The 14,455-nt window shown below is 41.4% G+C and overlaps 1 protein-coding gene across 1 annotated transcript in view; it reads right to left on the bottom strand.

Moving 5' to 3' along the window:
• The window catches only part of RMND5A (required for meiotic nuclear division 5 homolog A), a 52,944-nt gene extending 38,753 nt beyond the window's left edge, over nucleotides 1-14,191 (bottom strand). The window contains exon 1 of the mRNA XM_037806808.1: nucleotides 13,660-14,191. Within this exon, the coding sequence (XP_037662736.1) occupies nucleotides 13,660-13,801 (142 nt within the window). The 5' untranslated portion in view covers nucleotides 13,802-14,191. The remainder of the gene's footprint in view (nucleotides 1-13,659) is intronic.
• Between the last annotated feature and the right edge of the window lie 264 nt (nucleotides 14,192-14,455).

A 14,455-nucleotide genomic window follows, 5' to 3' on the forward strand; every position in this document is an offset into this window, starting at 1 on the left:
AATCATATGCTCATTCTACCATTTAACAATTCCATTTGTATATGCCATCATCAATCTCAATCAGACATAAGCCCCCAAGGAAAACAGGGTTCTCATTGTAAATTGGATACCCCTCAGCCTTATTATATGCTTTGCATATTTGCAGGCACTATTAATATAAACGTTGGAGATGATGGGAAATAAAGCAAGAGAAGAACAACTAGAAAGAAAGTCAGAGGGAAGGGGGAGAAGGGAGTTAATGTACAGGGTCTCTGTTTGGGGTGATAGGAAGGTTCTGGTAATGGAAGGTGGTGAGCATAGCAGAAGATTGTGAATGTGATTAATCTCACTGAACAGTACACTTGGGAGTGGTTGAGATGGGAAATTTTATGTTATATAATATATGTTTCCACAAGTTAAAAAAAGAGAGAGAGTGACTAAAGGACAATGACAATTAAAAGCAATACATAATCCTGAACTGGATCTAATAATGGAGGAGAAAATGCCCCAAAGGACATTATTGGGACATATGAAAAAAATTGGAATATAGGCTTAAGTGTCATATTGATGTTAAATTTCTTGATCTTGAAAACTGTACTTAAGGGGATTACCTAAGTGAATATCCTGGTTTGCAGAGAATATACATGGAAGTATTAAGTGTTCAAGGAGCATGATATATAAAAATTCTCAAATGTTTAGACAGTAGATAGACTGATAAATGTGACAAATGTAGTAAAATGTTAAAAATTAGTGGATCTGCATACTTGGTTGGGAGGTATGTTGGAGTTCTTGGCATGGGCTTCGTTTATTTTTGCAGCTGTTCCCTAAGTTTAACGTATTTCAAAATAAAAAGTCTCGTTTTGTTTTCTTTTTGAAGAAAGGAAATGCAAACCAAAACTGTACAGTTCTGCCATCTGTGACAGGATGACAGTCCCTGTGGCTAAGACTGCCCTGTATTGAACATGGAGCACGGTATAATGCCTAATAGTGGATCTTTTGGCTATGTCTACTAAAATTATAGTAAAAATTATAGTTTCCAGCTCTTATATTTAGGTCTTTATTCTATTGTGAGTAGCCCAATCCAAGAAACTGAAACCCTCCTACATTGCTGGTGGGAATGTAAAATGGCAGAACTGTTGTGGAAAGTTTGACAGTTTTAATTTTTTGACAGTTCCTCAAAAAGTTAAACATGGAGTTACCTTATGACCAACAACAGGTCCACTCCTAGATATATAACCAAAAGAACTGAAAACCTATGTCCACATAAAAACTTGTACATCAATGTTCATAGCAGCATTACTCATAATAGTCAAAAAAAAGAGCGCAAAAACAACGTACATATCCAACTGACAAATGGATAAACAAAATATGGTATATCACTACAAGGGGATATAATTCAGCCATAAAAAGGAACGGCTACTATTATATGCTACAACACAGATGAACCTTGCAAACACTGAGCTAAGTGAAATAAGCAAACACAAAAGGCCACATATTGTATAATTCTATTTATACAAAATGTTCTGGATAGACAAATCTATAGACAGAAAGTAGATTCATGGTTGCTGGGGCAAGGAGGAGAGAAGGGAGAGTGACTGCTAATGACTGGGGATGATGATGAAAATGTTCCAGAATTAGATAATGGTGATCACTGCACAACTCCGAATAGACTAAAACCACTGAACTGTACAGTTTAAAGGGGTGAATTATATCTCCAAAAAAAAAAAAAAAAAGTTAAAAGAAAGGCATAACTCTTATTCATCCACACAAATTTGTTTCTACAAGCAGGAGATAACAAGGTAGACAGAAGGTTAAAGAACACAAGAGCAGAAGCCAAGCAACAGGAAAGAGGTCATTTGTAATTTACCAACTGAAATGCCAGGCTCCAACCTGGAAACCCATAGATATTTTCAAATCTTAGCAACTTAGATACCTGGAGTTTGATGCTGCTGTTACCTCCTCTTCTTCCTTTACCAATTTTAAGTTCCTCTACTTCTTAGTTCTCAGTTTTGTAAATTATAGATACTAGAAGTTAATTAACATTGAGAGTTCTCAGTATACCCCAAGGAAAAATAATTTCTATAGGGTATTCAGAAGCTCAAAAAATGTATAATGGAATAATCCAAAAGAGAACCCTGGGAAAACCCTGTTCAGTGAGAAAGATTCCACTAATGCATTTTCAAATGGATTCAGTGGAAAGCCGCCAAAGAAAGGTGAAAAAACAAAACAGAACAGGTTTGAAAATCACTATAATGACCAGACTGTTTGAGACTTGACCAAAGTTCTAGAAGGGAGAGTTCCAATGTCCTTTTGATCCCTCTGTCTGAAAACACAACCTGCTCCCAGGAGAACCTTTCTGTGAAAGAAATCCAAACTGGATTTAGTTCCTAGAAGTAAAGCTAGGGAACTGGGGAACTTTGGTGACAGGCAACTCCACCATAACAAAGCAGGATCAGAAGGCGAATGCTGGAATCCCAGGCTGGCCACTGTGGCGGTCACTTTTAATACAGGATGAAGTCTCAAGCCAACTGTGTCTTTCAATGCGATAAATCTCCCAGACCCCAGGCCCCATATGGAAGCAAGAAAGAGGTGATGAGGCAGTGCTGTCACATGTACTTTTCAAGGTCACTGTTATTATGACTTGATTCAACAGGTAAAATAATTTGAATGTCAGTAAGATTTTAAATCCAAGCAAAGAACCAACACACAGAGCTAGTTTAAGTTAAAGATAATTTTCCTTCAATACAACAGAATAGCACCTTTTATTTTATGAACAGATTTTAAAGCCAGACACACTCAGAAATTGGAATAGTCATGGTCTCCTCCAAAATCACTGAACTAAATTAAACATATTTGAGTTAACTCCTGAACAGTTTCGGTAAAGCCTAGCTAAGACTTTAAGCTGTCCTTGGATTTTACTGCCTAGCCATTTCAGGACATATGACAACTAGTTTCAGAGAAATAATAAATTACAAAATGTTTATTCCCATAGCATCCTATACTTCCCTATCAAGGTTCCACACATCACTGAAAATTCTTGTCTATCACCCCCATGAAAATTACATGGAGATAGGAAACATTGTTATCTACTCCCCAGGGCTTAGCCCAGTGCCTGGCACATACTATGTATTCAGTAACTACTTACTGACTGAATAAATATAAAAATAATAATTTATATATTACGTACTCTCAATTTCAAGCCAGGCACTACCATCATTCTCTGAACCACCATCCTCTGATACTGCCACCAGTTTCCTGGTCAACCACTCACAGATCCCCTCTTCCAGGATAAATGTCTACTGCGCAATAGCACTGCAGCATAAATTTCCCAAATACCAAATAAATCAGTCAACAAACACACCAATTTTCAAATAAAACACAATGACAAAATAGAGCCTCTCTAGTTAGAAGTTCCTTCTCTCTTCCTAAAACGACTATATCCCTCCCCACACCCTCCCCCCAAAATACCTTGAACACTTTAAGACTTGGAAGGTCAGATACATAATAAAATACATCCCAATTTTAATAGGTAATGTGTTCCAATAAAAATGTATCCTAAGACAGAATGTGGGAAGATAGAACAAACCTACATATTAAAAGGGGTGACTGGTCCCCAAAAGGCTAAAAATTATAAAATCCCTAATTATACCTTTCTTTCTTTTTAAATTGTGGGAACATATATACAATGCACCTTTCCATCTCAGCCACTCCCAAGCATACCATTCAGTGGGATTAATCACATTCACGCTGTTGCAGTACCCTCACCACCTTTCATTACTAAAACTTTCCCTCTCCCCAAACAGAAACTCTGCACCCATTATACATTAACTCCCCATTCCCTCTGCACCTGGCAACCTGTACTCTAATTTATGTCCCTATGAGCCTGCATATTCTCTGACCTTTTCTTTGTAGTTACCATGGGGCTTGAATTTAATATCCCACATCTATAACAATCTTGTTTGCTTTGACACCAACTTAATTTCAATAGCACATAATGTTCCTATACCACTCTGTTCCTACACCTCTGTGGAGTTCTCATCATAAATTACAGTGAGTCCCAAACCACTGATTTATCATTATATTTTATGCATTTGCCTTTCATATCATTTAGAAAGTAGAGTTGCAAACCAAAACTACAATAGTACCAGTATTTATATTTACCCATTTTGTTGCCCTTATCAGAGACCTTTATTTTTTCATGTAGCTTCTATTATCTATTGTCCTTTCCTTTCAATCTGTGGAACTCTTTAGCATCTCTTGTAAAACTGGTCTAGTGGTGATAAATTCCCTCACCTTTTGTTTACCTGGAAATGTCTTAATCTCCCCCTCATTTTTGAGAGGCAGTTTTGCCAGGTATAGAATTCCTGGTTGGCAATTTTTTTTGTTTTCAGGACTTAAATATGTCATCCCACTGCCTTCTTGCCTCTGTGGTTCCCAACGAGAAATTAGCATTTAATCTTATTAAGACTCCTTCGTATGTGACACATTGCTTCTTTCTTGTACCTTCCAGAATTCCCCATCTTTGGCATTCAACAGTTCAACTATTATATGTAATAGTGTGGATCTCTTTGTTTTTATCCTGTTTGGAATTCACTGGGCATCCTGGATGTGTATATTCACATCTTTTGTTAAACTGGGGAAGTTTTTAGCCATTATTTCTTTGGAAATTCTCTCTGTCCCTTTCTCTCTTCTCCTTCCAGGACTCCCACAATGCATACATTCGTTCTCTTTATGGTGTTCCACATGGTCCTCAGGTCTGGCTCCCTTTTCTTCATTCTGCTCCTCATACCCGATTATTCCAATTGTCTTATCTTCAAGTTCACGGATTCTTCTGCCAGCTCCAATCTGCCACTGAACCCCTCTAGGGAATTTTTAATTTCTGTTACTGTGGTCTCCAGCCCTGTCTGGTTCCTTTTCAGAATTTTCTCCTCTCTATTGATATTCTCTTTGTATTTATCTATTGTTTTCTCATTTCCTTTAGCTCTGTGAGCACAGTTAGAACCATTTTGTTCAAATCTTTCTCTGGCATTTTACAGATCTGGTCCTCCTCATTGATGGTTTCTAATGTTTTAAATCTTTCCCTTTGCCTGGACCATCATTTCTTGTTTCTTTGAATGTTTTGTAATCCTAAGTTTGTAACCAGCTACTGCTATGATAGAACTTTCCTTGAATGCCAGCAGCTAGTGTAGGGGTGGGGTGGGGTAGGGTGGGGAGTGGGGGATGAGAAGAAAGAAAGCACCTTTCCCAGTTTTTGCAGACTGACCTGTGCAATGCTCAGAGATTATTCACACAATGAGTTTAGAGACTATCTCCAGGTCAAAGCAGAAGGGCTTCCCCAGTGCTTTCTGCACATATGTCTTTTCTGGGGCATGCATGTGTGACTCTAGGAATTCTGTCATTTACACAGATACAAATGTCCCTTCTTCCTTAGAAAACATTTTCCTCACAGTCTCAGGCACTGAACTGTATATCCTACAGCCAAAAATCCCTTGACCCAGGCAGCCACGACTTGAATGCTCTCCCACAACATTCTGTAGGAGAGCTCCACATTCAAGGCAAGTTCCGGGATGATAGGTTTATGGCAAACATTCTGATTCAGTTCCTCTGGTTGCTACCACATGGACTGGGCCGGACATACACGCTCCCAGTATGTGCACAAGGATTACTCCTCTCCTTCTGGAAGTGGGACCAGGGACCTTCAATGGGAATGTGGGCTGGACACCAAGCTGGTGAGGGGCTCGGGAGAGGGATCAGCCAGGGCACATGGTCCTATCACTTTTAAGTAGCCTTTTTCTTAATTCAGGGCTACTCTGTCACTTCAATCCTTTAACTCTTTTCTGAAGCTTTGAGAAAGATGCTTCTACCAGTTTTTGCTGGTTCTTCGAAGCTTCTGTGGGAGGACAGAGCCCTGAAGCTTTTCACTCCATCACCTTGATCAGGGCCGGGCTTCCCTTTATAATTACATCTTGATTTTTATAAACAACCTTCAATACAGTTTTAACATTTTGTACCCATTTTTATTCTATTCTTCTTCTTCATTAACCGTCACTTATTGATTACTGATCATGCTCAAGACAACCATGTGTCCAACTATAATGGCAAGATTCACTCACCATTTGGCCTACTAATATAATCAATAAAAAGATATTAAGATTGAAAACTATGTTTCTCATCTCTACTCAGTATTTGCAGTTTCAATTTTCATTTCGCTACTCATTTTTATGATGTCAGGGAAGAAAAAAAAAGAACTCAATTGCACTAACACACAATGTGGAAGAAAGATAGTGCTGCGAAAACTAAACAGCTGGCTGGTACACAGTACCATCAGGCTGTAGCTTGAAATGTCTGCTCATTAGCAGATAATCCAAAACTCTAATTTGGTCTACAAAAGATAGTTTTGAGGTGTCAATTACACAATGAACTACATTCTGCTCAAAAGCCAAAGATGTTAGATGAGGCCCCACTATAAATGAGAGCATGCTAGAAAAAGTGGTGAAACCCAGCACAGAGGGGTATTCCTATAATGATGATTGTCATTCAGATTTTCCAAGAGTCTGAAAACTTCAACACCTAGAAGTAGAGTATTTTGGTAGAAATAAACAGTAGGATTCCTTGGAAATCACTAAAACCTGACTTAACATATTCATGAAAATCCTGAAGGAAGGAACAATTTAAATATCCAAGTTTATAAATATTATGTATGCTGCATTTGGGCTTTTCTGAGTTATTAAAAGTTAACTCCACTTTCATAAAATAGGCAGAGATCTTAAATGAAGTGGAAAGCAAAATGGCACTCAAGTTCTGAGGCAGATAAATCAAAAGAAATCAATTTAGGTAACATAATCCTAACTATACCTAAATGAAAACTAAGACCTCCTTAGAGTTAAACCCCAGAAGTCATTCTAAATTAGTGCCTTTTAAAAATTTTAAAATCAAAACAGCCAAAAAAAAAAAAAAAAAAAAAATATATATATATATATATATATATATATATATATATATATATGGCATTACTAAGAATGCTGTGAGGGGGAGAACATCTACATTAACCACTCTTACAAGTTTTAGTAGCTTAAAATAAACCAAATGAAACCAAAGACAAATGGGAGGTGGAGGAAAACGGGGAGAGCTGTGATTTTTATATTCAATTAACATTTACTGAGTACCGAATGTCTACATCAGACTTGGCAATATAAACCATATGGGCTTCCCAAACAATGTTCCCCAACAACCATTCTGTTCCCCAAACCCAAAGATGGTGAAGGCATATTTCAAAAAGTCTCAAGTCCTTCTGAAGACAGAATCTCCCTGTTCCTTGAACTGTTGGGCTAACACCTAATCTATCTAAAGGAAGGGCTAGATTAGAGGGCATCATCTCTCCCGTATCTATCAACTTCTAGAAGTATCATGGAGCTATAAGTTAATAGCTCAAGGTCAGGGCCCTCCAGAATTCTCCCCTACACTACATTTTGGGGTCAATTTTAAAGACTTCAGATCCTTTACAGATGAGAAAGCAGGACTCAAAATACAAATAAATCAGCTTTAATATATATCCCAAGTGAGCAGTTTGCTAAAACACCATTCTCACTACTCTAACAACTAAGAGATTAAGATATGAAAACAATGGAAATTTCTCCATTAGCTCCAGTATGAGAGTGTCACAGAAATGTTAGCAGTTTCCACCTCACTGATGTTATTACCCAGCGTTTCTACTTGAGAGGTAAAATAATGTGAGGAAAATGATTTTATTATGCCACACATTAAAACAATTTCAAACAAGTTCTCAGAGGTAACGTGAATCAAACTGTATTCTCCAGTCTATAGATTAAGTAGTACTGACAACTCATTTGAATTATTTGAACATTATAGTTGGGCAAGATAAAAACTGGAAAAGGCTCAGGCAGTCGAGAAAACATCTCAGAGAACACTGTTATTTGATGTATCTTGTAGCCAATCAACTGTAGTAGACATCTATTACTTTTGTCTGGTTCAAAAGTAGACAAACTTCTTCTAGAAATACCTCTCATCTACTTGATGGACTGTGGATCATATGGCCACATTATCTCCTAATGTAAGGTGAGCACAGCTCAGGGTGGCCAGAACATTATGCCCGTGACTCCCCCTGACTCCAAATCAATACTCAGAGAGGCATATGACGCAAACCAGGGTAACAAGGATTATCCCTGGGAATGTGGTTGGAAAGGCAGAAAAAAAGGCATGTTCCTGTTTTGGAGATCACTGGTGGTTAAGGATGATGTGAGCTCCACTGGCCATCCTCACCTCCACATGGAGAAATCTCCTGAGATTAAAGCCAACCATGGAAAACACAGCTGAGAGAGGAAGAGAACAAAACCAGTCCTGATGACATCCCTCTGCCCCTGGAACCTGCCTGACCTGACCCTCAGCGTATTCAGTTGTGTGTCAACCAATTCCATTTTAATTAAACCTCTTCTGTCACCTGCAACCAAAAGACTCTTGAGCAGTAAATACACCAGTCTAAATAAATATACCAAATAACAAAGAATTATCTCCTAAGTGAGCCAGGAAAGGAGTGGCTGCCAAAGTTAAATCTGCTTCTAAACCCAACTTGAAACACCAATATGGACCTATTATTCACACCATCTGAAAAAGCCCACACAGCTTGGCATAGTCTCCTCTTATAATCTTTAAACAACGGCTACTGTCATTCACTCAAATTTTATTTCTGACCTACTTATATGCTACTTTGCAGATTAGATGTTAAAAACAGATATCAAATTTTATTTAATTTAATAACATAAAGTTATTTTCTAAAGGGCATCTTGTTAGCGTTCAGCAAGAAGTTGGGTTAACAAATGGGAGGAGACCAAGCTATATGGTCTACTCCAAATACACCAAAGAATAAGGCTGAATAAGTGAACAAACCACTTATTCCATGTCCACATCCTTTTACATTCCTTCAATACCATGCACTAAACACTGGTAGGCTCTGAAAAGCACAAAATACTTATATATCTATAAATAAATATACTTCTCAATACATATGTATAATATACATAACCCAAATTCTAGAAAGGAGAGTTACACATAACACATGACCTTGGACCTCTGGTTTCTTGTCCTGATACAATACCTTACCACAGAAATGAGTTAAGAATGTGACCCATAATTTGTTTTTTCTTACACGCTTAATTGCCTTTTTACCCTCTCATTTGTCACCCTCAAACTTTTTTAAAAAAGGAAACGGTTCTGCAAAGAGGTAAATAAAAGCAGAAGCCATGATTTAAATGAGTTTTACTACTAAGAGTCAAACTACACAAACAAATGCGCACACACACGCGGAATTTTGGATGCTAATATATGTGTTGATAACTGCCACAAATAGAAGCTGTCTTTACCAACCTGCAAACTGAGATACTAAGCCTCAATCAGAGTAAGTGGTGCTACACCTGGAATGCCTTAAAGCAAAACTGAATAGTGACCAAGTTATTATTTCCCTGAATCCTTAAAAAAAATTTTTTCTGGAAACTAGCATCTTTGTTTGTGAGGTGGACAATTAGGCAGCCAGGAAACAAGAGTAGGAGGGAGGCTTTTCACTGGATATCCTGTTTTATTGTTTGAATTTATATCAAGCGAATGTATTATCTACTCAAAATAAAGAAATAAAATTTTCTAGAGTCACTTTCAGAAGCTGCATTAGAACTCTCTTATAACAGTCCAAAGATAACCAAAAAGCACTGCTGCAAACCCTGTGCTTTTACAAAGACTGTGTATCTTCTAAGTGCATTTTAAACACACGCTAAAACCTTTACAATTGTTTCAGCCTAATCTTCTTTCACCAAACATGAATTCAGAATATTGCAATACACAATTTATACATTCTTTCTGTTCCCCCCTCCACCACAGAAATGCTAATGGGAAATGAAAGCACAAATACATGTGTCAGCAGGAAAAAATTTTTTTTCAGGATATAAGTAATCACAAGTCAAATCACCAAAATTTATCCATACTATTTTTCTGTTATCCAAAATGTGGTTCGCATACCATTGGTGTAAATGATGATTTTAGGTAGTACATGAATTATTTTAATAGTTATGAATTTTATTTTTATTATATCTCACATACTAAATCTAGATGTCACAAGTATCAATGCCTAGAATGAGGGTAAGTAACATGGTGAGTCCATCTGAAAAATAAGAGTGGCATTCCTCTGAGTGAAGCTGGAGAAGCGTCAGTGTATTATCCAAATGAAATCAAGAGCACACCAGGAACAAACACCAAACAGCATCAACCATACTGAATCTTAAACTAGACCAAACCTCAAGTTTACAGGAAACTCTCCTTGAAAGGCTGGCCCAACTAAATGATAGGAGTGCTCACCAGGAACCAAAGGTTCAATCAAAAGAATTAAAGACGGGCTCAACTCTTGACCTTCTGGCAAATTAGGTTTAAAAACTGATACTCCTTTCTTCCCAGACCAACACCTCAGCAAAGACCTCCCATTTGCCAGGAAGAGTTTAACTCCATTCCTTTGGACACCTGGCTCTGCAGGCTCTGGGTCACCCCTCTCCCCTCCCCTCAATTCTCCCAGCTACAACTCTAAGGTCTCCAAGGCAGTCTAAAGGGCATCAAGAAAAGTCTTTACAGCCAGCCAATCTCTAGGAAGAAGGGTGGACCTAGGAAGGTTAATTAGAGACATATTATATGAAAGAATTCCAGGCTCCAGAGAGGAGATTTGGAGCAGCCAAAAGATTTTGGGACTCAGTGCAGGTCTACTTTCACGCCTACTGCTGGGCAGGTCCCTTTGGGGCACTGCTTACCATCTGGAAAAAGTGGTGAGAGTGGAAGAGGGCTATCAGTGAGCTCACTAACTGAACTCCATTTATGTCTTATCAGTTTCTACCACAAATTATCCTTAGCTGCACTTATTTAGCACAGTTGTCTGCTCACAATTTTAAAAAGAAATTTGAATTTAAGAAATTGTGATTCATCCTCAGAAACTGATCTCTTGGACTCTTGCTAAAGAGCTCTTCTGAAAAAGGCCATCTCGCACCTTGGGGTATGATGTGATGATGTGTATGTTAAGGACTTTGGAGGCCCTTCCCCAAGATTCTACTTTATTCATATCACATTCTTGCAAACATATTACCACACATAAAACCAGAGAATGAGATCCAGAGATCCAAAGCCATGACCAAGTGTCCCAAATTGGAACCCCTCTCTCGGTTCACAGACGCCAATCAGATCATTTGCGCAAGGCAGGTACACTCGGAAGGCCTCAACATTCTCCTTTAAACTTGAAAATGGAGCTTTAAACTCAGTTTTCAATAGATATATTTTTGAGAAAGGTATATTTAAGTTTCAACATAATATTGTAACTGTACCAAAAGTACTTCAAAATGAAAAGTTAAAAAGAAAGATTCAATGTAATATCTACCATATCATCTGCAGAGAACTTTAATTCAGAAATCATCTGCCTTGAAAAAACCATAAACTAGCTACCAAAATTTGACGTTTGTCTTCACACATAAAAAAACATCAAAAGAAAGAAAAAGGATTTTCTTTGGAATCTCAACCTGGCACTTCGGGTATTTATTTTTACTTCCTGTTTTACAACTGCCTCTAGTCACTTAATCCTATTATTAAAGAATTAAAGGAAATCAGAGGCACACTAACATAAGACTGGCAATTTGGTAGACAAGAGCGTTAAAAATAAGGGAACCCACACCAAGTCAGATTGGTTTAACACCAGGGCATAAAGCGTGGCTAATACTGCAGGGACCATATTTCATAGAAAAGTTCCCTGATACCAAGGTAAAGAAATCTAAAACAAACCCTGCTTTGGCAATTTCTTACAATTACTTTTTTCCATTGGGATTGCCCCCAAATTCCCTAAAACAAAGCTCACAATCACACCCCCTTCAATAAATATGCCCTCTGTCTTACGAAAGAAAGGTTCATCTTCTCTCTCTCAAACCTGCCCATCCAACCTTTAGATCTCTGACCCTGAACCTAACATGGAAATGTTCCCTCCATCTCTCCAAGTCTAAGCCCTTCACTCTCTTCCTCCATCAGTGCCTTCTGTTGATCCTTTAACAAGGCAAAGATTTCATCTCCTACTCCATACTGGGGATGGGGGGAGAGACACCTCCTTCCCACAGGCTGTGTTTGAGCAGCCTTGGGTCTCTTTACTCTTAGTTAGTATCATATTTTTCCTTTTAACTCCCAGCTATCTGGCTTGTCTTAACTCCATGAAACTGCAAGCACAGAGTCACTGACTTTCAACAGCCAAAGAGCTGCTGACCAACTTTTCTTTTTCTAAGTCCTTGCCTGTCCTTTTCAGTTGCTGCTAAGCTCCTCATTTGTCCTACACTCTCCAAAGGGAGTTCAAGGTTATGGTTCAACCCCACAATCTTTCTCCCTACATCCCGAGTGATCTCTGCTTTCTTCCATAGAAATGGCAAGAGAAGACAGTCTAAGATCTTACTTTTCTCCCAAACTCCACCTATGCATCTCCAGCTGCTGGTAAACATTTAACCCTTGACTCTTATCTTCATTAAGCCATTCAACTCTGACTCACACATCCAAAACCACTCACAAAGAGCCTTACCAGGATTCCCACCCACTCCACCTCCACTTCCCCATTTCCACCAATTATATCATCACCCTCCAAGTCAATCAAACTGCCCTTCCCTGGCAGCCTCGGAGGTCTGCTGGGTTTCCCGTATTAATATTTCAACTCTCTTCCTTTCTAATACCACCCCCACAATGGCTGCAAGTTTTCTTCCTTCCCTGGCGTTCAAAAGTATGTCCAGATGGATTGAATAAAACTTCAAAAAAAAAAAAAAAAAAAAAAAAAGTATGTCCAGGACAAGTTGTTATCATAAGGCTTCCCAACCAAGGACTAGCACTTAGACAGCGCGGGAAGGGGAGGTGGGGGGATTAGGGGAGAGAAGCTTGGCTAGTCCCGCTGCTCTCATGTCAACTGCCCCAAGTGTCAGCATTTCTCCCAGCTACCAAACCTCCCTTTACATAAGCTTCCGTTCGGCCCACAAGTTGAGAAAGCACCCCCAACCTCTTAAACAAACCCATTAATTAAAAAGGCCTTTCCTTCATGACCAGAAGCAATCATCATCTCTGTAACTACTTAAAGCTATGGACACCAGCCCTTTCATGTTATATGTTTTCTAAAAAAGGCAAAACAAAACCTTTCCCAACTAGCTTTCACAAATTAACTTTGGCAAGGAAATCCGTCCCCAGGGCCCGGGGCAGTGATGAAATAATAATGTAGGTAAAACACCTTCCATAGGAAACCTGTTTTTTGGAAGGAACCAAGTAAAAACCTGACCCGATGAGGAGAGGCACTAAACAACTAGCGTCCCACTCGGTCTCCTTACGGGATCCTCTGGGGGAGCGGAATAGTTGGATTCCGCGGGCTCCCCGGGAATCGAGTCAGGGCTGCCCCCCGGCAGTCGGCTCCTGGGGCTACGGGGATGGCCCCACGCGACTTTCGGCGCTCAGGACGCGGAGGCGAAGGCCACCTGCTCCCGCTCCGCGCGCTGCCGGCCCGCCGCCGGCGTCCCGGGGCTGGTCGGGGGGCGAGGGGCGCCCCCTTGCACATTGCGCCCGGCCCCGCCGCGAGGTCGGGGCAGTGGGGGAGGCCCGGCGGGCACGGGTGGGCGAGGGCCCGGGCCGCCCTACCGTGGCTCTGCAGGATCTCGCGCCGGAGGCCGCCGGCGTAGTCGATGAGCTCCTCCAGGCCGCGTTCGCACAGCTGCCCGTAGCCCGAGAACTTGTGCAGCACCTTCTCCAGCTCGCGCTCCACCGTCACGCACTGGTCCATGCCGGCGGCGGCGCCGGGCGTCCCGGGCCCGGCCGAGGCCGCGTCCCGCTCCTCGTCCCCCAGGCGCGCGGCGGAGGCGGCTACAGCTGTGGCGGCGGGGGTAGCAGACGCGCTAGCCTCGGCGCCGGAGGACCCCCAAGCGGCCTATGCCCGCCCGCGCCATGGCACCCGGCCCCCCGCGTCCCCGGTACCGCTCGCCGCGCTCTGCTGTCCCGGCGGCGCCGCCGATTGTTTTTGTTTTCCCGGGAGCGCCGGGTGACCTGGTTCTCCCGGGAGGCACCAAGCGCGGCCGGGCCGAGGGGCGCAGCCGCCGGGAGGAGGCAGCGCGGGCCAAACCAACCGAACCTTCACAGGGGTAGCGGACGGACGCTGAGGGGCCCGGCGCGCCGCCGCTCCAAAGGTGTGGGCCCCCTGCGTGGGGAGCGTGGAAGCGAGCGAGCGGGGGCGGGGCTAGGACCCGATTGGCCCGAGCAGCCGAACAGGGCGCTCTGGGGACCGCCCCCGGCCTCCGTCAACAGGGGGTGGCCGTGTGTCTTGCCACGCCCCCAGAGCCGGGAATGGGCGCGGAGAGTGCGTCAGGAGCCAGCGTCCGCCAATCACTGGCCGAGGCTCACACTCCAGCCAATCCGTGCCGAGGGGCCAAACCAACGGTCT

This window comes from Choloepus didactylus, chromosome 17 (genome assembly GCF_015220235.1).
Source record: "Choloepus didactylus isolate mChoDid1 chromosome 17, mChoDid1.pri, whole genome shotgun sequence".
In the NCBI taxonomy this organism is placed as follows: domain Eukaryota; kingdom Metazoa; phylum Chordata; class Mammalia; order Pilosa; family Megalonychidae; genus Choloepus; species Choloepus didactylus.